Raw genomic sequence first — 23335 nt, forward strand, 5'->3', positions numbered from 1 at the left:
CACCAATTCGCGATTCAGGATGGGCACCCACGAAGTCGAGTACGACATCATTGATTCAGCCGGAAGGTATGCAACGTTGCCGAATTCCTTACAGTTACTACATGGACTGACGAGCAATAGCAAGTATGGCACCGTGCCGGTGACACGAGTAACCAAGGCTCGAGGCACTGCTATTTTTGTGACTGGCTCCTCAGTTAAGCGGTTGATAGTTCACTTTATGAACTGGGGGATAAATCCCGACCCCTTATCCAACCCCGAGACCTGCCTCAAAGTCTTGACCATGTTGATATTCAAATGGACGGGGGCTAGAGTGGCTGACATTGCCGCTCCTGAAGGGTCTGAAGAAGCATGCCTGCGCTAGGAGCACGTATCTGTTTGCAAGACCCCTCGCCCCAATGCAAAGCCTCAGGTGCGCATCACAATTGCCTACCGCAATGGACAGAGGTATGTTTGTTATTGCAATTGCGAATACAGCATTGACTGAACTAATACTTGCCTTAGGCGCGATGCTCGAGACGAGGCAAACTTCTTCTTGCCCCAGCCACCAGACGAATGGGTTCAGCCTTGCCAAGCTGTTTTCCCAACCCTTCTCCGCTGGGCAGTCCAGACCGGAGCAGTTGAAGCAAGTTCTTTGGCTGAACTAAGGAGAACCATTTCCGCACCTTCTTTTACCCACATCGAGTGGACTCATCCCAACAGACCTGTCCTTTGCGCGATCGACCAAGATGACGAACTTCAATACGACTCCCCCGCTCAGGTTCATCACCTTGAGAGCTATGTTAGGGCAATCACGGCAGATGTTCCTGCGCTGCACGACATGAAATGCAGTGCCCTTCGCTGGGGCGCGATCTACGAGGCATGGGAGATGGGACGTAAGGATGCTGCGTTGGCCATGTTGGATGAATGTGGTATGCTGGGCGGCTCGCCATGATAGCTTATGGGAGTATTACATCTACATTGTGTGGTTGGCCAACTACCTTTCATGTTACTCATATTCCCGATTTGGGTACTTGGTATGGATGCTTCATCCGTGGGACAATATATCTGGCATATGTTTTGATGCATCCAAAACTATCTGGAATGTCTTCCTCATTTTTGACAATGACATTAGATCAGTGTTATCCGTTCGATATCTTAGCAACTGGATATGCTGTCACTTCGCGTACTTAGCCAGGGCATTATTCCTCTCTCAGATTGGTAGTATGTCGATATCTCATCGTGATTCTCATCCAATAGGCCATACAAGATCACGGTGAACATACCAGCGACTACTACCTTGTCGAAGAACCTCGCCCCAATTAAAAGCACTCCCACGTCGCGACGTCGCCCCTTGCGCTTCTGTAACGGCATGGTATCAGGTCATCGCATGCCAGATGTAGAGGTACTTTGCGAGCCAGCACTAAGGCCTTACAACAGCATGGCTGCAGTTGGTTCAGCAACAGACATAGGACAATGGGCTGGGATCGTACTTGAATTCTAGATCCAAGACCACGTTGATGGGAATGAGTTCTTTTTCAGTTCTTAATCCCAATCATCATCATCGCTGTCGACATTTCTTGATTTCCCCGCAGTCCCCGTCTTGATGGTCTTCCCTGCCAGGCGCTCCTCCTCGGCGTCCTCAGCAGCTTGCCTCCTCTTGATCACACGCATATCCGAGTCAGGAACAGCGCCAACTTCTACCAATAGGTTGTCAATCTTTGACATGTTGGTCCGCACACCACCAATGGTCATCAGGGTGACAATCTGCTTGACAATATCGCCGTTCTTGTACACCAGGATGGTCGGGCAGTTTCGATCGGGATAGTTCTCAATAGCCTGGCTCGCCCGGATCTCGCAGAATTTGATCTCGCCGTACTCCTTGGCAGCCTGCCTCCATAGCTCGGTCAAAACCCTGGACTCGACGTTGGTGCCCATGGAGGATGTGAGGTTGACAAACACCGGGCCATTCTTGGAAGCATCTGTAACCTCGCGCTGGTACTCGGGCTTGGAAATGGGGTATACGCTTCCGTGGAGGGCCTTTTTCTGGAGGTTGCTCAACTCAGCCATGCGCTTCTGTCGGTACAACTCGAGAAACGCCTCGTCTTCCTCATCCTCGAGCTCGTCCAACTCGTCCAGGTCCTTTCCCTCTAATCGGTTCTCATGTGCTAATCTTCGACCTTCGAGAATGGCCTCCTCGATCATGGGCGTCGGACTCGGCGGCTTCTCAGGAATGACACCATGTTTCCGAAGGATATCGTTCCTATGGCGGGGTTAGAGCTAGGTCATGGAGGGGTAGCAATTGTGTACCATTCTGTGTCGGCATTGGGGTCGTCGATGGGCACAGCAATACGCTGTTCTGAAGGAGCGGCCATGGCGAATGCAATGTAAAGGAAAGCAACCTAATATCAAGACAAGGCTCCAACAACAATTTGTAGTGATAGAATATGGCAGCCTACTAGACTTGACGAGGCTCAGTCACGGCCTTACGCACTGCGTCAGGCAGCTCAACGGCGGCGCGCATAACTGGCCGCCGTGCACAACCCCCACTAAAACATTGCGTGCATAAAGCTCCTCCATCGGCGCTATGTTGCACCGAAAAGTCTTGGCTCAGGCGGTGGACAGGCGGTGGGCCGTGGATAATTTTCGTCACGTGGCTTGGGCACGAAAACCCTAGCACGCTAAGCCGGTTTGGTCGAAAAATTCCGCCAGAGGCAAAGGAGAGCCCGTCCCCTCAGAGCCACCGAACTTTTCCTCGCTTACCTCCTCCCACCCACTCTTGCGAGCCTCAAATCTGCTCCCGGATTTCGTCAAGCTTTCCCACTCTCGCAAGAAAACCGACAAGAGAATTTCTCGAGAAAATCAGCCAAGATGGTAAGCGACTGCTTCTTTCTGATGTTTTCCCCACGATGAACCGAACTACGAACGATGGACGATGGACACGTGTGTGTGAGGAAGGGGGGGAAATTGGACAAGAGGATGTTGCCGGCCGCCGTGACAAAAGTGTCAAATTGATGGAACTCGAGGCCGATTACGACGACGATGCAACCGACAATCGGGCGGGACAAACACGATGATGGAACAATTTGGCTGACTCTCCGCCTCCCAGGTTCTCGCCGTTGATCTTCTGAACCCTTCCGCGGCCAGCGAGGCCAAGAAGCACAAGCTCAAGGTACGATAAGCAACAAAAAATTTCACATGTTTCGACAATCGACCTAACATCCCCCGACAGACCCTCGTCCCCGCCCCTCGATCCTTCTTCATGGACGTCAAGTGCCCCGGCTGCTTCACCATCACCACCGTCTTCTCTCACGCCCAGACCGTCGTCATCTGCCAGGGATGCACCACCGTCCTCTGCCAGCCCACCGGTGGTAAGGCTCGGTTGACCGAGGGCTGCTCTTTCCGACGGAAGTAGACTGCTTCACGGCGGTTTATCTCCTTGGGTACTCATGACTCTTACGGTTCATCGAATGGTGGTCATCTCGGATCTGCAAATCAACAACCTCGACATGGACGGATAGAACAACCGACGTTGCGAACACTACCAAAAACCTCTTTGCAGATAGAAGATGGGGCACCCAGAATAGGGGCGTTTGGGGTCTCCGGATATCTTGCATGGCACATCATTCTTCTTTTGTTTTTCCGTTGCGCGCCTTGTACCAAAGAGTCTTCTCGAGGCAGGAAGGAAAAAAAAGCACTGCATGGGTGGAAAGCTGGAGAAGGCCTTCACGAGCGCCTGGACCGGTAACGTCTGGCGCGAGGACGTGGAACCGCTGCTTGATGATCGCTTCATACCCGGGTGCAGTGGGTAGCGGAGGATGGTCACTGTGCTTTTGCGAAAATTCACAATGGTTTCCACATTGCTGTCGTACTGATGGTGACTGTCATTGAGTGCTGTAGTGAGGGATAACCTGTTGTGAATGGTCGTCTGCCGCCCTGTCCCAGCTCTGCTGCCTGGCAGCCTTCCAGGAGTCATTACGACTCATCAGTAGAGCTCACCCATTCGTCCCCCAAGGTGTCAACGATTGACTCGATGATTGGTGACTGACAGCGTCATGGATAAGGTGTCAACCTACCCCTCAATGCTAGTCGCCGGATGACTCGACTCGGGGAATGTGATCCGGGCCTCAGGCAGCCCATCCGGATCGTCTGGAACTAAACTACCCCGCGGAATGGCATGATAGCGTGACGTGCAGAGACGGACCTGAAGCTTGTGGATGATTAGCTGGATGGTTGACTGTGATTGGGCAATGAGTTACTGCTATAGATGTAGGCTCAACTGCTGAGTTGTCACATTTTGCAGCACAAACAGGCATAGTTTTCAACTTTCCTCGGATCCTTTATAGATTCGATCCTTTATTGCAATATTACATGTTACTGGTTTAATTAATTAGCTCTTGTCAACCTAATATGGTCTTTATCAGCTCGTGCGAGAAGCTCGCGTGCCCAGGCCCACATCTCCTCATACTTGCTTCGGGACAATGGAAAGGGTGTAGGCGGGCAGTTCAACATGTTTCTTTCAATGTATGTTTGTAAGTGAGATTATCAAAGAAACCATCTAGCTGTTCTGTTCAATAAAAGCTTATGCAAGCACCTAGCCCACAAACACCATGGTTGTGGATGTCCTGCACTTGAATGCTAGAACAAACTCGAATGTTCCTTAATGCCCTGACGAAGCAAACTTGGGGGAAACACAATCAAAGCCAAGCAAATCACACGAGACATTGTCGATCCTGAGAAAAGCCTGCAGCATGGCTCCTTGCCACTGCCTTGATCCTTCTCGCCGATCAGATAATGCAGGCTTATATCATATGACTCTTTCTACAACCAATGGCCAACCCTGCAATTACTTCACTTTACGCGAAAGCGACACGAACAGGTCGCGCAGAACACGCTCCACTTTTTTCAGCGCAAGGTGAGAAACTCTGGCTCGGTCAGTGGCTGCTTGCGGAAATGTCGTAGCCTCTATTTTAGCTTTCTGGGGCAGGGGCCTCCCTTTTCCCTTCCCTCTTCTTCACCCTGGCAACGATCTCCCTTTGGATCTCGTTTAATCAAGAACCCCTCCTTCTTTTTCTTCATCACGGACCCTTGCTTTTTCATCGATTGCGACGTCATTGCCATCAGAGAAGAAGACTACTTGTTTCTCTTCATTAAGACGCTCTCCACTCTTCCATCTTTTTATACTTTCTTGATCTCGGCTTTGTCGTTCTGTTGTTGACACCTTGTTGAGCTTTGCCCTCTTGTGCAACAACATCGAGACATTGCGACGAATTTTGCGACGCCATTACATCTCGGCGCATTCATCTTTCATCACCAATTGATCTCCATAGAGTCGCTCTCGACCTTGTACACTCTCACAATGTCGACTCCTCGGGTAAAGCGTCAGTTCGCTGGCACTCCTGATCTCTCCCAGCGCCAAATCACTTCCTTCTTCAACCCTCGATCTCCCAACGAGCCTCAACCCAACCCCGAACCGGCTCGCCAGCCTACCTTGCCGTCTACCGTCCAGGCGAACCTTCTTAGTGTCGGAATGCGTGTTCGCAAGTCTGTCCCTGAGGGATACAAGACTACCGGGACGAGCGCCTTCAAGTTGTGGACGGACAATGCGCCAGTTCCCACATCTACCCCTAGCCGCGCTGCCAACAAGGCTACATCTCGAGAGCTTCTGCCCTTCTGTGGGATCAACAAGGTCGGCGGTCTTGATACTCAGCCTGAGTTTGAGCAAGAGGACGACATCCCAGACGTCGATGCTATTCCTGAGCTTTCAATGTCTCAAGAGAGTACCGAGAGCGTCGATTCAAACGAGACATATCGCAAGCGATTCTTCGAAGAGGATGACGAAACCAATGTCAACTCCCATGCTCAAACTATGGCTGGCGACGGTGACTCTCGAGTCTATGCTATCCCCGTCTCTCAAGCCCAAAAGGCAGCCAGACTTGGAACCGGTGGTCAGGGCCGCACAGCTACTGGTCCCGACTTTGAAGATGCCGAGTTTCTTGTTTATGGAGACGAGTCAATGGATCAAGCCAACTAGCTTGACTCCCTAAGTCGTTCCCCAGTCAAGACTTACATGTCACATGTGTTATGTTGATCGATGAATTTAGTGTTAGGCGTTGTCGGTATACATTGGTGCTCCAGAGCTGGTTGTTTTTTATGCATGTGAAGGATAAAATGAATTAGGACTGGCTGTATGTTATACGGAATTAAGACATTTGGTCGAGCGTGACCTACAAGTACTTCCTTTCCACCGTACTTACATGCCCACAAACGGCTCTCGAAACTCGAGCAAGTCCCTCTGCCCGTAAAACTCACCAGCGACCGTTAGGATCATGTTGAGTGTGGCGCGCAGGTTGGCTCGCGAGCGTTGCTTTGCTGCCTCCTTCTCAGCTTCAGCCTCGGCGTCGGGGTCGTCTGAAGCTGGGCCATTGTCGAGCTGAGCGAGTAGTCGAGCTTTAGCTTCCTCTAGGTCTTCCTTGGGTTGAGGGGCGACTTCGCCATCCTCAGCTTCCGATTCGGATGCGATGTCCATAGCCACATCATCTTCTTCGTCGTCAATCTCACCTTCCTCTGTATCCGGTTTAGGCGCAGGGTTCGCAGGCTGAGGTTTTGGTGTATCCGCCTTGGGCGGCTGTCCTTTGTCCGCCTCAACTTCAGGGGGGGTTGTATCATCTTCGTCCTGCTCAGGGCTGACGGCGCCCTCCACCTCCAACTCCTCTGCATCCACCATGACGTCCTCATCACTGCTGCTCCTATCAACAGCCTCATGAGCCCCCAAGCCACCCTCAGCCAGCTCCTCTCTCAGCGCCGCCATCTCGGCCAAACTTCTCCCCAGCAGCACCGCCCGTCGACCAAGGTCACGCACCCAGCCAATCTCTGCGTAGTTAAGCTCTCCTTTGTCCGGCAGTCGCGCAAGAAGCGCCCACAGCCAACGACTCGTGCGTTCAGGCAGGGTATAGCCGCGGCGCAGAAACTTACCGCCAAGTAGGACGCGAAGGATGCGGAGGATGGTGTCTTTGGACATGAGAGCGAGTTGGAGGGGATGCGGATCGGTGGTGCGAAGCAGACGGGACCATACGCCTATCGGTGACGATTGATGACCAAAAGGCGCGGCGGTGGTAGCTTGCGATGGGGAGAGTCGAGAGAGGGCGTTCGAGGGGGGTTTGGTATGGAGGACCGATCGGAGGTGGAGGTATTGGTCCATGAGGGACGTAAAGTAGGCCTCGTGTATGGCTCTCTCTTCGTCAAAGTCGTCGTCCTCGTATTCCGGAGCTTCGCCTTCTTCGTAGTCACCCTCCTCATCATATTCTGGTAATCCGACATACGCGCCGTCCTCATAATAACCTCTAGAGTCCCCGATGCCAGTCTCGTAAATGCTTCGATCGGTAGGCCCCTCGTCATTTTGGTCTGCATCGTCGTCTCTCTCGAAGTCGGCGGGGAGCTGTGGTCCTATTTGGACTTTGGGGGCAACGAGTAGATGGGGGATCCCGTTGGCTTCTTGTCTGTTTTACTCACCATATTAGTATGCGTGCTCTAAAGTTGGTCGTCTTCAGCAAAGAATCACGAAGAGCGCAAGGGGGAAACTTCATACCTTACAGAGCTGAGATAGGCCATAGCTTCAGAGTCGTCCTCAAATTCGGACTCTTCACCCGCAGGAACCGTTGTCGCGTTGCCGCTACCCGAAAAGACATATTTCTGACCCCATGTCGGATCAATGTTGGAGTGCTGATGCTGTCGCGCCTTGCCGCCTTGTTTCTTTGGGCGCTTGTTCTCTCGCTTTGGTGTATCGCCGTCTTCGGCTTCCTGAAACTCCCTCTTCGTCGCCATTTCCGCAATCTCGCGTGTCGGCAGGTTTGTTTTGTCGAAGCTTAAGAGCTAAGGTGGAGTGAAGATGGAAAGGACCCTGGAGATGATGCCTGGTGCTTATCGATAAGCCTTCATGCCGCTTTTTCGGCCAACCAACCAGTCGCCTTCGGAGCTTCAATACCAACTCTCGACTTACACCTTGACGCTCTGGTCTCGGGGCTTGTTCATGGTAATAAATCGACAATGAGCGCGGCTGTTGTGCGCCGCTTGGCCTTGAATTCGCCGCGCCACACTATCATATCCCGCCGAGCCGTTGTTCGCGCGCAATTGGCACAATGGCGCTCTCATAGCACCTACAACCACTTTGTGGGCAGCAGTATGTCAAGTCGAAGCTACGCAATTGGACCTGTCTGACATTCCTAGGTGAATCTGTTACCGCAGGCTCTTCTATTCCACTACGGAAAGATGCGAAACCTTTCAAACTCGCCGTCAAGGACAACATCGCAACCGCCGACTTCCCCACGCAATGCGCCTCTCAAATCCTCTCTTCCCATCCCTCGCCATTCGAGGCCACTGTTGTCCGACAATTGCGTGAACGGGGTGCTTCAATAGTTGGCAAGACCAACATGGACGAGTTTGGCATGGGATCACACTCAACAAACTCGATCCACGGCGCTGTGAGGAACCCATTGGCCGAGGACGATGATGTTTCAGCCGGTGGTAGTTCTGGTGGAAGCGCTGTTGCTGTTCGGCTTGGAGATGCCGATGTTGCGCTGGGGACAGATACTGGAGGTTCAATTCGACTGCCGGCGGCTTATACGGGAACAGTTGGTTATAAGCCCAGCTATGGCATGATCTCCCGGTTCGGTGTTGTTCCATACGCCAATTCTTTGGATACGGTCGGCTTCTTGGCCAGCGAAGTCAAGCCCATCCATGACCTCGTCTTCAAGACTGGTCTCTATCAAGAGCATGACTCGAGTGACCCGACATCGCTCCCCATTGCTTCTAGGAAACGCTGCGCTGAGACGACACCTTCCACCCTCCCCGACCTATCCAAGCTAAATATTGGCATTCCTCTTGAGTACAACATCGAGGAACTTGATCCCTCCATCCGAGATGCTTGGGTGGCTGCCGCCTCTGCTCTCGAAGCACAGGGTGCGACTCTGGTTCCCATCTCACTCCCCTCTACAACAGAGGCCCTTTGCGCGTACTACGTCCTCGCCCCAGCTGAAGCTTCCTCCAACCTCGCAAAATACGACGGTGTCCGCTACGGAAAGCGTGGCGAGGGTAGTGACGCTGTTGGCGAGACTCTATACTCTGACACCCGCGGAGCCGGTTTTGGCGACGAGGTCAAGAGGCGAATTTTACTCGGTACATACAGTCTCAGCTCCGAGGCTATGGACAACTACTTTATCCAGGCACAAAAAGTCCGACGGATGGTACAGCAGGACTTTGACCGCGTGTTCCGGCTGGACAACCCGCTGTATGAACCCGCGCAGTTCGATCTCAGCGACATGGCTGAAGCCACCGGCATGGAGGACAAGCGAGGCCCTCTACAAGTGGACTTTATCCTTTGTCCCACAGCGCCGACGTTTCCTCCGCGGTTGGACGAGATCAAAGAGCAGAGCAGCGTGGACGTGTACATGAATGATGTCTTTACGGTTCCTGCTAGTCTTGCGGGTTTGCCGGCTGTGAGTGTTCCCGCCAAGGTTGAGGGTAGTCGATTCCCGGCTGGATTGCAAGTGATCGGGCAATACTGGGATGACCAGAGGGTGCTTTTACTGGCAGAGAAGTTGAAGGAGGCCGTGGCATGAATGTGTATAAATGAAAAGCGATGACTGAATGATCTTAGTGTATAGTAGTCTAGATGGCTTAGATGATGAACTCGATTACTGTAACCGATCATATAGCTTGTGACACTGCTAGACGATGTTAGAGGAGCAGTCACTTCACCCATGTCTCATAGTCTTGAATCTCGAGGGAAGGAAACGACAAAAAGGGGTCCGATGCTTGAGCCCACCCCCCTGATGACCTTGCTAATGGTCATTGCCCACCTCACTAAAATGCCGACGAGTTGCAAGTGGACATATCTTTGCAACGTTCGATTTGGGTCATCTCCGAGAGAAAGCCAAGGGGTAAAGCAACGGAGTTGTGTCATTCAGATATTTAGCTATGAGAGTGGTCCCGGCCTAATGTCATGATGATGCTGGTTACAATAAAGATACAGAGGTCTTAAGTATCAAAGCCAAAGTAAGTGATCTTTGCGACCATATGTGGTATTCGTTGCAGATGTTGCTAAGATGATTTGGCCGTCATGGAGGTGTAGTCTTTCAACCATCCACTTGAAGCAATCCGAATTGCCAACTCCTATACCATCGTACCCGTCCCCCTGGAGGCTGATTAACCATACGCTCCTCATGAACTCGTATAGCTCGATATTGCAGCGAGGGGGTCGATACAAGGGAAATCGATGACAGGTAGCCTAACTCGGCGATGGCGCAATGCAGCTGAAGGCGAGGCTGTGGGAGTTCTCGGCGCGGCGATTCGTGTTTATGGAAGGCCGGCGCGGCATCTCACATGGCTGGTGCTGATCCATGTCAGGCCCATTTGTTGGTGTTCTTTGCCGTCTCCGGGTGTGCTCAGGGTGAACGGCTCCTGCTCCTACTCCGACTCCTGCTTTGACTCCGACTTTGACTCCTCGGCCTCTCATCGCGATCAACATCCATCTCATCCCTATCCGAAAGCTCCCCAGACTCTTCCCTCGTACCATTCTCACCCTCCGACTCATCCTCCTCCAGTAGATCCTCTAGATCGCCAAGAGGACTGACCCTCGGCTCCAGAATCTCCAAGTCCTCCAACGTCTCTCGTTTCGGCATCTTCCATAAACTCGTACCGCAAACGCGATCCTTGACCAGCAGGTCATCCACAAACTCATCCATGTACGTCAACGCCACGCCATCCCTACCCCTTCTCCTCAGCTTGCGCCTGTCCTCGAGAAACGGCTCCAGCATCTCGTATACGTCCTTTGCCTGTCGCGTGAGTCGAAAATAGAAGCACGCTAGCGCGCGCAGGTACTTGAACTCGTCGCCGCCGTAGTGCAGGTACTCGTGCATCACGGCGTCGCTGGGGGCGAGCTCGAGGAGTTTGAAGGCGAGGCACAGGAAGGGGCTGGGCTTTTGCGTGACGCCGTATGTTCCGCCGATGAACGACACGTGCTCGACGACGCGGTCGACAATGTCGGCTTCGTTGAGCGCGAAACACTGCTCCTTGTAAAAGTACGAGTCGACGATGCGGTCCTTGACAGCCTTTTCCATGATTGTCGCGGGGTTGAGGCCGTTGGGCGCCATTGTCGCGTTAGACCCGCGCTCATCGAGAAAGCGCCGCGCATCGGCTTGCACGGTATCTTTATTTTTGCTCATGTTGGGCGTCGTGTCAATCGGAGTGTAACGTTGATAGTCGCTGGATCGGAGCTTGGTGTTGGAAAAGTTGATGGAACCTTGAAGCTCGGGACCGATAAGAGCCTTATCGGTCGGTTGCCGTGTCAACAGAGTCAACACTGCATGAGCATGACGACCAAGCTTCGAGGCGCAAGGTTTAATCGGTTGCATGACCATTCAATCTTGTGTCTCCTATTGTGCGTTTTCTTTTTCTCTATATATCTATTTATCAGGATGGCCAGATTGCTCCTCACGTCGTCCCAGGTTCAGATTATCGCATCCTGCATAGTCGGTAAGTCGCATTCCAGCTCCCGCATTCCACACAGTTACTGACGAGACATTCTTCAGTGGTTCTCTGTACGGCGGCTCTATTCATCAGCGGATATGCCATCCAACAACGAACACTGCGCGAGCTCCGCGTAGCTATAAAACCTCGTCACACTCGCCCGTCACCCAAAGTCTACCTCCCCGAAAAGTTCCGTACAAGAACCAAGGAGCTCGAGGACGGAAGAGTCGTCGACATCGACACCGAAGCGGATATCGAGGTCAGGCGGCAGCGTCTCCTCATCGAAGTCAAGGAGACACTTCCTGGGGCCAAATTGGAAAGTGCCGAGGGCAACGCTGCGCTGGAGAGGAACATTGAGCTCGTGAAGCAGCTCCAGTCCAAGGTTGTGGAAAAGATGTCGACTCCCGAAGGTCACGTCGAAGCTCCCGTCAAGAACCACAAGCCCGTAACCAGGGCGCAGAGGAGGAAGATGATCAAGAACGAGCTCAAGAAGTCGGCTCAGGTGGAAGAGCCGGCGTACTACCAGCGCAGGATGTGGTAGACGTCTCAGCGCCGGGGGTTTCTATGCGTGAATGTGGTCAACGACTATACCGAGTATACGCACTTTGACGTTGGATATGTTTCAGTTTGGCGTTTGTTGCTTCTTGGGAAAGGGGTTATGCTTACGACTCCCCTTCTTCCTCCCTCGTCCAGGTTCAAGATTGAAAGAATAACGAGCAAAGGCGTCCTGTGGTTTGGATATATATAGTAAACAAATATTGCAATCTTTCATAGACCTCAATCTTCAAATAACTGTTCTTCCGTCCTTCTCATCGTTATTTCCCAGGGCGCGAGGCCTGCGCCGTTAATTACTCCCTTTACTTGACTCAGTAGGATGGCTTACAGCCACTGGTGGTTGTCGACTACACGGTCGTTTATGGTTTTCATGATCATATCCAGTATCTTTTAGAGCTCTACTTGGGTTGCTACATTAATAATCAATCTCGCATCAGTCATCACAGGAACCCAGGGAAGAGGCAGCTCGCCACCCTTGAGCTTATAGAACCGAAGTTGCAATGATGCTCGACTCAGGTAATTTGATACCAGGTCTTATACCAAAGAGGCGATATACCACTGCTCTTCTATTTATCATGAGTGCAAGTCGCTTAAATCGTTGGCCATCCACAGTCGGTGCGAGGAGAGACCATCGTCTCCCAAACGAAGCAACCAAGGAGACTCAGTATTTCCCACCATCATAGATGGGAATCAGATGTGTCATGTCTCTATGTTGCAAGATACCAAGTGCTACCTTCAAGACGACCTATACATAAGAAATATTAATGGTAGGTAGAAACAGCCAGCGACTGACTTGACTCCATGTAGATGGCCATGTTTGGGACAGGAGCCCTGAAGAACAGAGTCATTGTCAATACTGACACTCTTCCACAGACCTAAGCCATCATCAGATCCCGCTTAGAGCCAAACTTAACCTCGTTTCCTAGTGTCAAAGTATCTACGCACGAGTGTCTCCTCTGCTACTGCCTCAAAGCCATGCCCTTTTCATGCGTAACAGAAGACTGGGAAACGAGCCAGGCACATCAAAGTGCTTGAAGCCCGTACCATATTCTTCATAGTTTAAGGGGCCATGAACAGCACTCAAGCTTCTCAGATGGACCACAGACTGCCATCTCAGCACCACCCCAATTCTCTCCATTCTACCCCGGCCTAATCATCAGCTAGGCGACTCGGATTTTTAGGGAGCACTTGACATCTCCGATGTAACTATAGAATTCGCAGGCCTTTGATTTAAGTTATAGCTAACGACTTGCCCGTAGGAAACAGATGACCGCGACCCAGATGGTGTAAACTAGAATAGCAATCCGCCTGACGGTTCTTCCGTGTGAGCGACAATTACAACTGCTCTTTTAAACTTGCTCATGAACTACAGGGTGTGTCTCAACTAGACACTCCTTCTGCGCAGTTGGCCTCTGAAATGAGTACTTCAACCCATACTACTTGCACATGCCAGCACTCTTGAATTTGGAGCTAATACTGGGTTGAACCGTCCGTCTTCTTCAGCCGAATCAATGTCACAACCATACCGGAGCCTTTGGTTGAAGGCCAGGTGTCAAGAGCCAGCACCGGGTTCTAGAACAAGTGTAGATGCCACGCTAGGAGTTTTTGTGAGTCAAATATCGGGCACTCCTTGGACCCCATCGCCATGTCACTCAACAGGCACCAAGGCTAAAACACCAGGACAAGCACAGCCCAACAATCCACAACTTTCAGTAACAGTGACATGTCCTCCTCGCCCGACGGTCCGATGCCAAAATTGGAATCGCCGACGCTACGATTGGTCGCCTTGCCAAATCTCCGAGGACCCTGAATTCAATGTCGTGTCACAATTTCGAAGCACCGGAGCATGGACCTGGGTAGTAAAATCTTTTTCGTCCCTCATGGCACTAGAAAACGGGAAGGAAATTTTTTTGAATACCGAAGCATCACCGTGCGTTCTCGACGTTCCTCGGAACATGAGTAGCGTAGAGCACGGGCTTATTGAGACAGTGAGGGAGGCGGTCACGCGAGTAGGGACAGGTTCCAGCCTCGGTGTTGACAGTTTTCCCCAGGATATGCCAGGCACGAATTTCAGGGTCCTCGCTTCACGATGGCGTCCTTTGACTTCTAGAACCCAAGGATCATGGGTCCGCTTGTCTGCTCGGACGTGTTTGGCGGCTGGAGATGTCGGTTGGCGTGGTACAAGACGGTACATTCTCCCCTGTCTGCACGAGACGCCGTGGGTTCTGGCATGATGAGGCTGAAGGAACAGTTAATATTACTGTATATTAGTGAAGTGGTCTGTGTAAGTATGGAACAATTGGCATGGAGTTTTGAATATCGAGCCATTGAGTTGGAGTGGAGATGCAGCTGGACCCTGAAGCCACGCGACAACGGTCGAGAATTCTCCACTCGAATTCACGGATGTCAGTGGATGTCTTGCTCTGGAACGGGAAAACGTAAACGCGCACAGGCCATCGACTCCATCGTCAGCGCCGCAAAAGAAGAGTGGAGCCTTGGTGATGGAGTCGTCAATCGTCCGACTCGACTTCTGACCATGGTCAAATCAAACTCTTCATTTTCGTAAGCGATTGACTCGACTCTTGTCACGTCTATCCACAATATTTGACTGCGCCAGACGCAGTTCAATTGAACGCACCATCAGCCCATCAGCCTTGACTCGCCTCCACAATTGCCCGCCTACTTCCATCCGACCTCACCGAGCAAGGCTGAACTTCACCCTCCGCCCGGTCCATCCTTTCAATCTCACGGAGCTTCCGACCAAGAACCTCTGCCGAACCATTCCGCTCTACCTCTATCCCGGACCAGATCGACCCGCACTTCACGATGCCGACGTTTCAGAGCAAAAAGTTCCGGTCAGCGGCCGACATGAACAAGATCGGCATGCGGTACCGTACCGTCATGAACAAGCACCCCTTTCTCATGTTCGGCCTGCCCTTCATGGCCGTCATCGTAGCCGGCTCCTTCGTCCTCACCCCGGCCACTGCCGTCCGCTACGAGCGCCATGATCGCAAGGTCCGCCAGATGACCAAGGACGAAGAGCTCAATGTCCGCCGGTCAGCGAGAAAGGTGGACATGAAGGAGGAGTACTACGTACGTCGTCTCATTCTTGGAACCTGGGTATGCATACGTTGGCTAACTTTGAGACAGCGACTTGCTGGTAGAGATCTCGATAACTGGGAGCAGAAGCGTGTAGAGCGGCTCAAGGGTGAGAATGACGGTATCCTGGATTGAGGCCGTGCAAATCCTCCCTTGCTTCCGTCACTCGTTTGATACGATAAGAGTCCATCACGATCAGCAATACGATCGATCGACCTTGTCAGCGCCGCGAGATGCCCGAGTTGGACGGTCATGCAGACGTCATCCCTGGTGCTTACATCACGCTCACATGGCTCTGGGTGTTGAAACGCTCGAGAAAAAGCAAGGATCGCCTCAGGGGTTGAGGCTGTGTACTATGTAAGATGGTCATCTCTGGGCGTTGTGGTGTTTTGGGCATGGGAATGAGTACGCGTCTGTTTGTTTCAAGTGTCTTGGGTATCGTCTTTGATTACCTGTCCATTCGGAAGTGTCGGGGACTTTCTAGATCTGAGACGGAGGGGACGAGCCGCAACTTCACGGCAAGACCCAGGTGCGTGGGTGAAGGAAAGACTTTTGATGTAGGGGGATCGAAGATGGTGGGAGGACGAGCATCGTCAGGAGGGAAATCCTCCGATTCCTTCACCGGAAGCTCGATCTCTAGGCTCAGGTCTTGGAGGGGAACATGTTTCACGTCGAGGCGGGTGAGAAGAAACACTGCACTGCACTGCACTGCACAGTGGATCGGCGCTGCAAGTCTCGATACAGTCCCGAGGCTGTAGGTCTCAAGGCCCAGAACTACAGCCTCGGGACTCTGCGAGACTTGCAGCCTCCTTGGGCTGACGGAGAGACACTTGCAGGAGAATGGATGTGATGACAGCCTGAGAGGATGCAGCGGCACACCATACCACATACCGGTACCTGGTAAAACAGCACCTCATCTGCACCCCATCTTTTGTACCATAACGCGTTAGCACTTATGGAAATGGGCATGATTACTCTTGTTCCCCCTTGCGCCGGGTCACGTTGACATGATGCCCCTGCATGTAGGTCCAAGCCATGTTGTGCCTCTTCCATCTAGTCTCGTGATAAGGCTTGGCCTCGCTTTACTCTGTTGATTAATTACACCACCAAGTCAAGTCATTCACGCAATCTCGATTGCTCCCTCTCGGTTCACCGGCCCAAGGTCGATCCGAAAAAGCCTCTCGCAACCAGGCTAAATGGATCAGATGTATCACATTTTAAAGACAAGACACCAAGGTCTACGCCAAAGAAAGAGACGGACAACTCGCTATCGAGCGGGAGGACGCGAGAGTCGGTGCGCTCGATTGGACCGTGGCTTCTAGTAGATCGCGGATAGAGGCTGCGGTAGCGAGAGTAGCGTGCGCAGCAGCAGCCAGCTGAGCAGGGGCATCGGATGGGCCTGGGCGCCCCTCTAGGCAAGCAGATCACCAAGATTCTATTGGATGATGGTCACCGGCCTTGAGGTTTCGGCGTCCAAGACATGCTTAGGCGATCGTCAGGAGATGCACGAGCTGTCACCGGTGATAAGATGGATGGATGGATAGTCGAGAGGGGAAAGAGGAGGCCTGCTGCAAGAATAAGCGATGGAGGCAAAAAAGAAGTTGGAACCGTTGTTGAAAAACTGATGCCTTTTTGCTTAATCGAGTCACGGATCGGGGTTGGCGAGAGGGGTTGCGTCCAATTAGAGGCGACGGGTTTAGAAGTGTGGGAGGGGAAGCATGTCATCGAGGTCATGGGGAGGCGATGATGATCATGATTATCACACAAAGGTGGTGTTGAGGATGAGGAGTCAGGGGGGCAGTTGGCCATCTTGGTTAGTACATGCAGGTACCGGATGAAGTTTCAGAACGGGATGATAAATCGTGTGTGTGATTGTAGATTTCACAAGCAAGGCACAGGAACAAGAATACGAAACAATGTTCCGATGAAGGGATCACACGTGTTTAGGGTAGTAATCCAAGAGCCAAGAATGGGTTTCGGCAATGAGACCAGGATTCTCGGATGAAAAGTGTGCTAATGTTGAGATGAACTCGCGTGTGAATGGCCCGATAAACCCCAAGATTCTTTCCACTTTACGGGGCTGGGTGGCTACTGTGCTCAGCTGTGCCAGGCCACTTAAGACGCTGTCACATTTCATATTTCCGGGTCAGGGAATTAAATCAAAGTTAAAAAAAATAAATTTGTTGACGAGAGAGAGCTGAACGATCGGGAACAGCGAAATACGATACCGGGGTCGGGATCGAATAACAGCCAGCCACTGCTGAATCTCACCAAAGAAGCAAAAAAGTCAATTAAGCAGAAAATGCCCGTCTCCCCGTGTTACGGACTCGATTTCAATAGGATGGTGGTGACCTACATTGGTGATGTTGCATTGCATGAGGTCCAGACCTTGGGGATCAAGGATGACTGCAGCCTCAGCCTGTAGCAATTTACAAGCCCAGCATGCATGATCCAAGGAGCTGGAACTGAAAGGCCAGCATCGAGAATAATAAAAAACAATTTATTCATTATTGCTTCCCAATCAATCTCGTCTGCTGCGCTTGCACGCAGCTGGGCTACACGCTTATGCCTAAATCTCCGGTGACATTTGCTTTTTGAACATCGTCGCCGGGGCAGTTTTTCATTTTTACAGACCTAAAAATCAAGTCTGCATCCTCCTGCCAGATATCGCTCCCGATTCAAATGAGAATTGACAGAGATTACACCTAGTAACAAAAGAAATAAAAAGAAATAAAAAAAATAAACCCAGTAGCAAATAGTACATTTTTCCCCAGTGCAATCGTCGTCAGCCCCGAGATCTCAACATCCCGGCTTTGCTGCTCTCCACTGCATCGGGGTCAGCGACGCTTCATGGCTAGCTGACAAGGGAAGCGTCGTCCCGGCAGTCAGGGAGAGCAGACAGACGCCACGTCCGAAGAGCTGGAGTCCAATATTAACAGGGTCCATGAATTACTATCGACAGGCTTGCAAGGTACAAGATGAAGCCGATGGCTGATGACGAGGATATTCCCAGGTTTGAATGAAGGGAGGGAGATTGGGCTCTGTCGATGAACAGTCCGTAACTCTTCGGACCCGAGCACGACTCTCTCGCCAAAAACCCAATGCCGAGAAACGACAAGGCTAAGCCAATCTCCGTTCAAGTCCGTTCACGAGGCCGCCAAGAGAATAGAGGAGCCTTGCCATGCACGATAATGATGCTGTTGCACTCCACTGTGATCGTCATTCGCCCTTTGGCTGCAACATTTTTCAAGACTCCATCGGACAAAGACCCTGGATCTTCATCGTTAGCACCGCATAGAGATACATGTCCGCCCTGCGTGTTGCAGCTGAAGTGGAATGATAACTTATGGGGTTCCGATAATGAACACAGATAATTCACGAATGTGGTGCTTCTTTTCACGGTATACAGTATTTTGCAGTGGACCAGAGAAATAAAATTCCTCCACTTGAACCGTGAGGCTGGCTGTCGACCCGCGGCCCCGTCACCTCTTTTTGCGTTCATCTGAGACCTTGGCCTCTTTGACAGCTGCTGAATAAGTGGTCGAATTGCTTCTTTTCTCCTCTTTCTCGCAGCTTGCATCGGCTGCAGAGACGCCATCCCCGATGCCCTCTTTCAATTTCAAATGCCGTATACCCTTTCTTTTGTCTGGGGAGGAGGAGAGCCCTAATCATGCAGGTGAGATGCGTATTAGCCAGATTTCTCATGTGGGTGATGCATGCGCCGCACAGTAGCGTCTACTTGCTTCCAATATCCAATCTCGAGCTGAATTGACAGAAAGTAAGACCGTCCACCGTTAACCTCCGTGCCGTGTCCGCGTAGGGCATAGTCCAAGGTGCTGCAGGTAAAGACAAGACAATGTCTCTCCTTGACCAACAGATCCTCTAGATGTCAAATCGTATATACCGTCTTTTACGCCTTCGGACTTTGCCCCCACACCATCCTCTAGGCTAGCACCGCCCGAGGCGTCTTGGCGACCAACTTTGGTGTCGTCCGCCGAGGGGCGCCGGCCCTGGAGACGCAAGGGAGGACGACGCAGCGGTGAGAGAGGGATTGCAGAAAATCAATCGCTGCATGGCTGAAGGAAAAGAGGCTCAAAGTGAGTTTCTCGGCTGGCGCGCAAATGGTGAGCCGTACCGATCAGGCTGTTGGTGATGATTGCTCGGAGCTATTCAGCACAGAGTTGGAGGCTTGAACGGTAACCGGTCGGAACCAGTCAATAATCAATCGCCAAGAGCGTCTGAACTGATGATCGATTACTCGAGTCGGTGTCAACCAGCCGCTGAAAAGTGACGTCGAAGAGGTCACCACGTATCGTATCGCGGAACCACTTTCTGCAGTAACAACTCTGCGGATCTACAATGCATGCACGCACACGAAACCAAAGATTGACGTCTTGTATCTTGGAATTTGTACATGATCTGCCAAGCCAACAAATGTCACTGCTTCCAATGAATCCTGCATCGATAGCTTCAGGCTCACACTCAAGCTCAAGCTTGTTTTCTTTGTTTCTTTCTCGCCCTGGGACAAGGCTTCAAATGGGCTGAAGTTCTGGACCTGAACAGGCACGGGCCTTTTCGGGATTTGCTTTTTCGTGGCCTCTTTTTTTTCTTTTCTCAATCACTCACTGTTAGTTACTCTCTCTGCGCTAGTGTGCTAGCCTCGATGCACTCGAGCTGCGTGACCTGACCTGACCAACAGGGGTTTTTGAATGGGGTTGCTGAGTGAATGTGCTTGAGTAAAAGAGTGTGAGAGGCCGGCCCGGGAATTGCTCGGTGGCGTACAGCCGAGGGGCCTTTTTCGTCAAAAGGCACAAGGCACCAGGTACGCCGTCGATGGGCCTAGGCCTGGTACTACCGGGCGAGAGGCTTGTCTTGGGGGTGGCATACACTTCAAGACAAGACGGATGGAGGGGAGAGGCAAAAAAGCGGTGTCTACGGTTGGAAAGGCGTGTTCCGACGGAGAGAGGCTTGTGGCATATTGGACGGATCATCACGAATGTGGTTTTTGGTGTCGCAGTGTGTCCATTAGTGGTAGGCTGCAACGCACGCTCCAAGAACAGTCCAGATGAAAAAGAAGGCAGAAACATACGGCTCTCAAACAGGTACCCGAGGGTACTTGCCAGGGTGGAAGGGAAACGACAGGGGTGGGCTGCTGTACAGATCAGCGGGACAGGACATCTTGTCTTGGAACAGGCAGAGAGAGCATGGGAATTTGCGGGTGAATGACTGTGAAGAGTCAGAGATGATGGCCTACTCCGCTCACTTGTGGAGATGGAGGGGGACAAGGTCCAAGGGTGAATCTGCGCTGCGCAAGCCCAGGAACAGGGGGGACCATGTCGGTGTGAAGTACGTACTATACAGGGGTGTTTTCCAGGTGGTGGTGCCCGCCTCGGCTGCGACGGTTCGGTGGATGACGTTGGTAGCCCGTCAGCTTTTACGGCTGATCCTCACCTTCACTCAAGCGGGCTGTGAAATACGACGGCCATTATTTATAGAGTTGAGAGCCTCCCACCCCCCGGTTATCTCGGGCCCTAATCATCAACCCCGTCTGCCTTGGTTTATATGACGACCATTGCATCGACATTGTAACATTACTTACCAATCTGGTCTTTTTATTAATACAGTCCATCCCCTCCTCACTTGGACTCGTCACATCCTCTACGACTCGCTTCTAACACGTCGATTCGATCACCAACATCGACTCAACCAACAACCCGATTAACAACCACACACAACATATCAACATGCACGTACTACACGGCTTCGGCCAGCGACGCAAGTCGTCTCGCCGCCCTCGCGACCTCCATATTCGAAAGGTCTCCTTCTCCGGATCCTCTCTCTCTTCCGGCTGCTCTCTCTCCTCCTCATCCTCCACCATCTCCGACGCCTCGACACCTACACCTACGCAAACACCCATCGCCACAACCCGACCCGAGATCGATCCTCTTGCTTCACATCCCGCCTTCCACGCCCCGCCTCGGCTGTACGAGAGGCCCTTTATCCGCTTGGATGAGCCTGTGTTTTACGGTGGCAATGACGAAGAGGAGGAGCAGTATGCTGAGCATGAGACTGCTCAACCTATCGAGATGGCCTTGCCTCCTCATGTGAGCCCAATGGATGTGGCCGATGAGCAGTGCAAGGAGCCTCAGGATTACTTCTTTACAACACTATCTAAGCGACCGCCGATGCCCCGATCACGGTGGTCCGAGTCGACCATCCAAACTCTGGACCAATTCGACAATTCCGACTCTGAGGACTCGGATGAGATTACCCAGTCCGAAGAGTCTGACGATGAGGACGACAATGCCTCAGTTCTTGAGATGCGACGTCTTACCCGTCGTGCCTCAGCCCTCAAGACCATCTCTCTCAACGCCACCTACACCCCTCGAACCGGTCCCGCCCCCAAGCGTCCTCCCATGCGCTCTCTTGACTCTGTCGACAACTTTATCCGTCGTGGAGGATGGAAGCGTCGTGGCATTGTCTTTCGACAAGAAGACATGGAGAACCAGCAGCGGTGCGAGGCGGACCGCGCAAGCTTCTAAGCAAGCAACCCTTTCCTTCCATCTCTCTCTTTTTTCAGCATGCCTTATGATTTCTTCGATACCCCAACCTCTTTCAACTCTGCTTCTTCTCTTTCGTTAAATGCGTGGAATATCACGGGAAGAATGATATCTCTTTTAACCTTTTTTCTCCTAACGGCTGGTTCTTTTTATATATCCTACCACCTCCCCATAAACTGGGCTTGGTCTCTTCTATCATCTTGATTTCATAGCTTGGAGTTTCTTTACATGACATGGCCTATTGAGCCTTTTGGGAAAGCACAAAAAGCGGGTTTCATTTTTTTTGGTCAATTGGGAAACGCTGGTATGCGTTATGGGATTCACGGCTTCAAACCGACCTTGACACCTTTACTACCTCTACTACAACCTCACCTCACTTTTTTTTTTTGGCGGCAAATATCTTACTCCATATCCTCTACTACGTTATCTACATAGGCATCTTTGTAATGCACCAATACTATCTCTTGCCGCATCCACTCTGCAGCCTTGAATCAATCGTGAATTGTTTTTTCCTCAGCCTCATTTGTGTGTCTTGATCTCTTACAACAAGGGTCCAACAAGATGATCCATGTTTGACACGTCAAAGATTCAGCCTCATTCCCTCGTCTCACTCACTCAACAACAAGCAAGGAATCAAATTAAACTGGAGAAAAAGGCAGCTGCTGCAGCCTAACCGAACCCCAGCCATCATCGTCTAATTCCCCCATCTTCGGTTTCGAATTCGCTTGTTGATGCCCGGCTACGGGCGGCGGCCTCTCCGAAGCGAGAAGCCCGGACCTGGTGGTGGCCCCGGGGACAGTATCATTGTCATCATCATCAGCCCTTTTTTCTCAACGGTCCCTGGTCGATTGTCGTCTTCTCCACGGACGTAATGATGGGTTTCTAGAAGAAGGAAAAATACGCCAAGAAGGGTGCAATTTCCATGTTTGTTGAGTCACTGTCACTGTCACTTTCTGCCTGAACCCGAAATCTCAGGGCTCACTCAGGCTGCGCCTCATGGTGGGAAACTTTCAACGTTGCAACCGTCCATTGCTCCGGCATTTGAAGGACATTTCGGAGTACCGAGCACTCATCATCTCATCTTTCATGCGGCGAAATTATCCGCCCGTCGTCGCCGAGCCCGGACTTTTTCGTAAAAATCCAAGTTTGTGCGGTGTGAATGCCCTCACAGCGGCGCCCGCGGGCCACGCGATTAAGCTCGGCACTTGGAAGCCCTGGCAATTCCAGTTGTTGTCCGTAGGGTTTCCTTTTTTCTCGCCTCCCCCTGACGAGACCACGTTGCTTGACCACGAGCCTTCTTCATCTTGATCAGGGGGAGGCGAAAACCGAAAGGAATGATGACTTGACCTTTTTGGAATGTGGCAAACGTGGGAAGACCAGGGTTCCCCGAATGTGTGGTGTGCCCTGGTTCAAGTGTTTACGATCTGCACCAAACCAATGAAAAAAAGTGGCTGTTTCATCAACGTCGAATTAAACCATTCTAATGATTCTCTGGTTTTGTTTCTGGCGAATCTCAAGAGTTGGAAAATGCGGTTATCGTAGATCCCGGAAAGCTGACGTCTTTCCGGATGGTCATGTTTCAAAACATGTGCACCAGCATGAGCGATGATGAAAGTATC

At 51.7% G+C, this 23335-nt stretch overlaps 10 protein-coding genes across 10 annotated transcripts; 7 read left to right on the forward strand and 3 right to left on the reverse strand.

Moving 5' to 3' along the window:
- Positions 1 to 19: 19 nt before the first annotated feature.
- Positions 20 to 931, forward strand: NECHADRAFT_80706 (uncharacterized protein; the record flags this gene model as incomplete). The annotated part of the gene is made up of 4 exons (XM_003050900.1): positions 20 to 66; positions 121 to 271; positions 383 to 444; positions 502 to 931. 4 exons carry the CDS (start codon positions 20 to 22, stop codon positions 929 to 931), a joined length of 690 nt encoding a protein of 229 aa, XP_003050946.1.
- Positions 932 to 1521: 590 nt separating this feature from the next.
- On the reverse strand, positions 1522 to 2351 carry NECHADRAFT_41038 (uncharacterized protein; the record flags this gene model as incomplete). Its single annotated transcript, XM_003051288.1, has 2 exons — positions 1522 to 2239; positions 2287 to 2351. The coding sequence occupies 2 exons, from the start codon at positions 2349 to 2351 to the stop codon at positions 1522 to 1524; spliced, it is 783 nt and encodes a 260-aa protein (XP_003051334.1).
- Positions 2352 to 2700: 349 nt separating this feature from the next.
- On the forward strand, positions 2701 to 3836 carry NECHADRAFT_69672 (40S ribosomal protein S27). Its single transcript, XM_003050901.1, has 3 exons — positions 2701 to 2850; positions 3086 to 3148; positions 3209 to 3836. Exons 1-3 carry the CDS (start codon positions 2848 to 2850, stop codon positions 3389 to 3391), a joined length of 249 nt encoding a protein of 82 aa, XP_003050947.1. The 5' UTR covers positions 2701 to 2847; the 3' UTR covers positions 3392 to 3836.
- Positions 3837 to 5335: 1499 nt separating this feature from the next.
- Positions 5336 to 6010, forward strand: NECHADRAFT_80708 (uncharacterized protein; the record flags this gene model as incomplete). The annotated part of the gene is made up of 1 exon (XM_003050902.1): positions 5336 to 6010. The coding sequence occupies one exon, from the start codon at positions 5336 to 5338 to the stop codon at positions 6008 to 6010; it is 675 nt and encodes a 224-aa protein (XP_003050948.1).
- Positions 6011 to 6229: 219 nt separating this feature from the next.
- On the reverse strand, positions 6230 to 7800 carry NECHADRAFT_80709 (uncharacterized protein; the record flags this gene model as incomplete). Its single annotated transcript, XM_003051289.1, has 2 exons — positions 6230 to 7475; positions 7565 to 7800. 2 exons carry the CDS (start codon positions 7798 to 7800, stop codon positions 6230 to 6232), a joined length of 1482 nt encoding a protein of 493 aa, XP_003051335.1.
- Positions 7801 to 8022: 222 nt separating this feature from the next.
- On the forward strand, positions 8023 to 9593 carry NECHADRAFT_104567 (uncharacterized protein; the record flags this gene model as incomplete). The annotated part of the gene is made up of 2 exons (XM_003050903.1): positions 8023 to 8094; positions 8130 to 9593. The coding sequence occupies 2 exons, from the start codon at positions 8023 to 8025 to the stop codon at positions 9591 to 9593; spliced, it is 1536 nt and encodes a 511-aa protein (XP_003050949.1).
- An 825-nt stretch (positions 9594 to 10418) lies between these two features.
- Positions 10419 to 11198, reverse strand: NECHADRAFT_41250 (uncharacterized protein; the record flags this gene model as incomplete). Its single annotated transcript, XM_003051290.1, has 1 exon — positions 10419 to 11198. The coding sequence occupies one exon, from the start codon at positions 11196 to 11198 to the stop codon at positions 10419 to 10421; it is 780 nt and encodes a 259-aa protein (XP_003051336.1).
- Positions 11199 to 11450: 252 nt separating this feature from the next.
- On the forward strand, positions 11451 to 12043 carry NECHADRAFT_80712 (uncharacterized protein; the record flags this gene model as incomplete). The annotated part of the gene is made up of 2 exons (XM_003050904.1): positions 11451 to 11508; positions 11565 to 12043. The coding sequence occupies 2 exons, from the start codon at positions 11451 to 11453 to the stop codon at positions 12041 to 12043; spliced, it is 537 nt and encodes a 178-aa protein (XP_003050950.1).
- A 2840-nt stretch (positions 12044 to 14883) lies between these two features.
- Positions 14884 to 15291, forward strand: NECHADRAFT_41129 (uncharacterized protein; the record flags this gene model as incomplete). Its single annotated transcript, XM_003050905.1, has 2 exons — positions 14884 to 15150; positions 15208 to 15291. 2 exons carry the CDS (start codon positions 14884 to 14886, stop codon positions 15289 to 15291), a joined length of 351 nt encoding a protein of 116 aa, XP_003050951.1.
- Positions 15292 to 20900: 5609 nt separating this feature from the next.
- On the forward strand, positions 20901 to 22187 carry NECHADRAFT_100671 (uncharacterized protein; the record flags this gene model as incomplete). Its single annotated transcript, XM_003050906.1, has 1 exon — positions 20901 to 22187. The coding sequence occupies one exon, from the start codon at positions 20901 to 20903 to the stop codon at positions 21696 to 21698; it is 798 nt and encodes a 265-aa protein (XP_003050952.1). The 3' UTR covers positions 21699 to 22187.
- Between the last annotated feature and the right edge of the window lie 1148 nt (positions 22188 to 23335).

This window comes from Fusarium vanettenii, assembly GCF_000151355.1.
Source record: "Fusarium vanettenii 77-13-4 chromosome 5 genomic scaffold NECHAsca_5_chr5_3_0, whole genome shotgun sequence".
NCBI classification, from domain to species: Eukaryota; Fungi; Ascomycota; class Sordariomycetes; order Hypocreales; family Nectriaceae; genus Fusarium; species Fusarium vanettenii.

Bases quoted from the DNA above. Each gene is read 5' to 3' on its own strand.
- NECHADRAFT_69672 (XM_003050901.1), top strand. The intron at 3,149-3,208 runs GTACGATAAGCA...ATCCCCCGACAG, and splicing joins CCAAGAAGCACAAGCTCAAG to ACCCTCGTCCCCGCCCCTCG.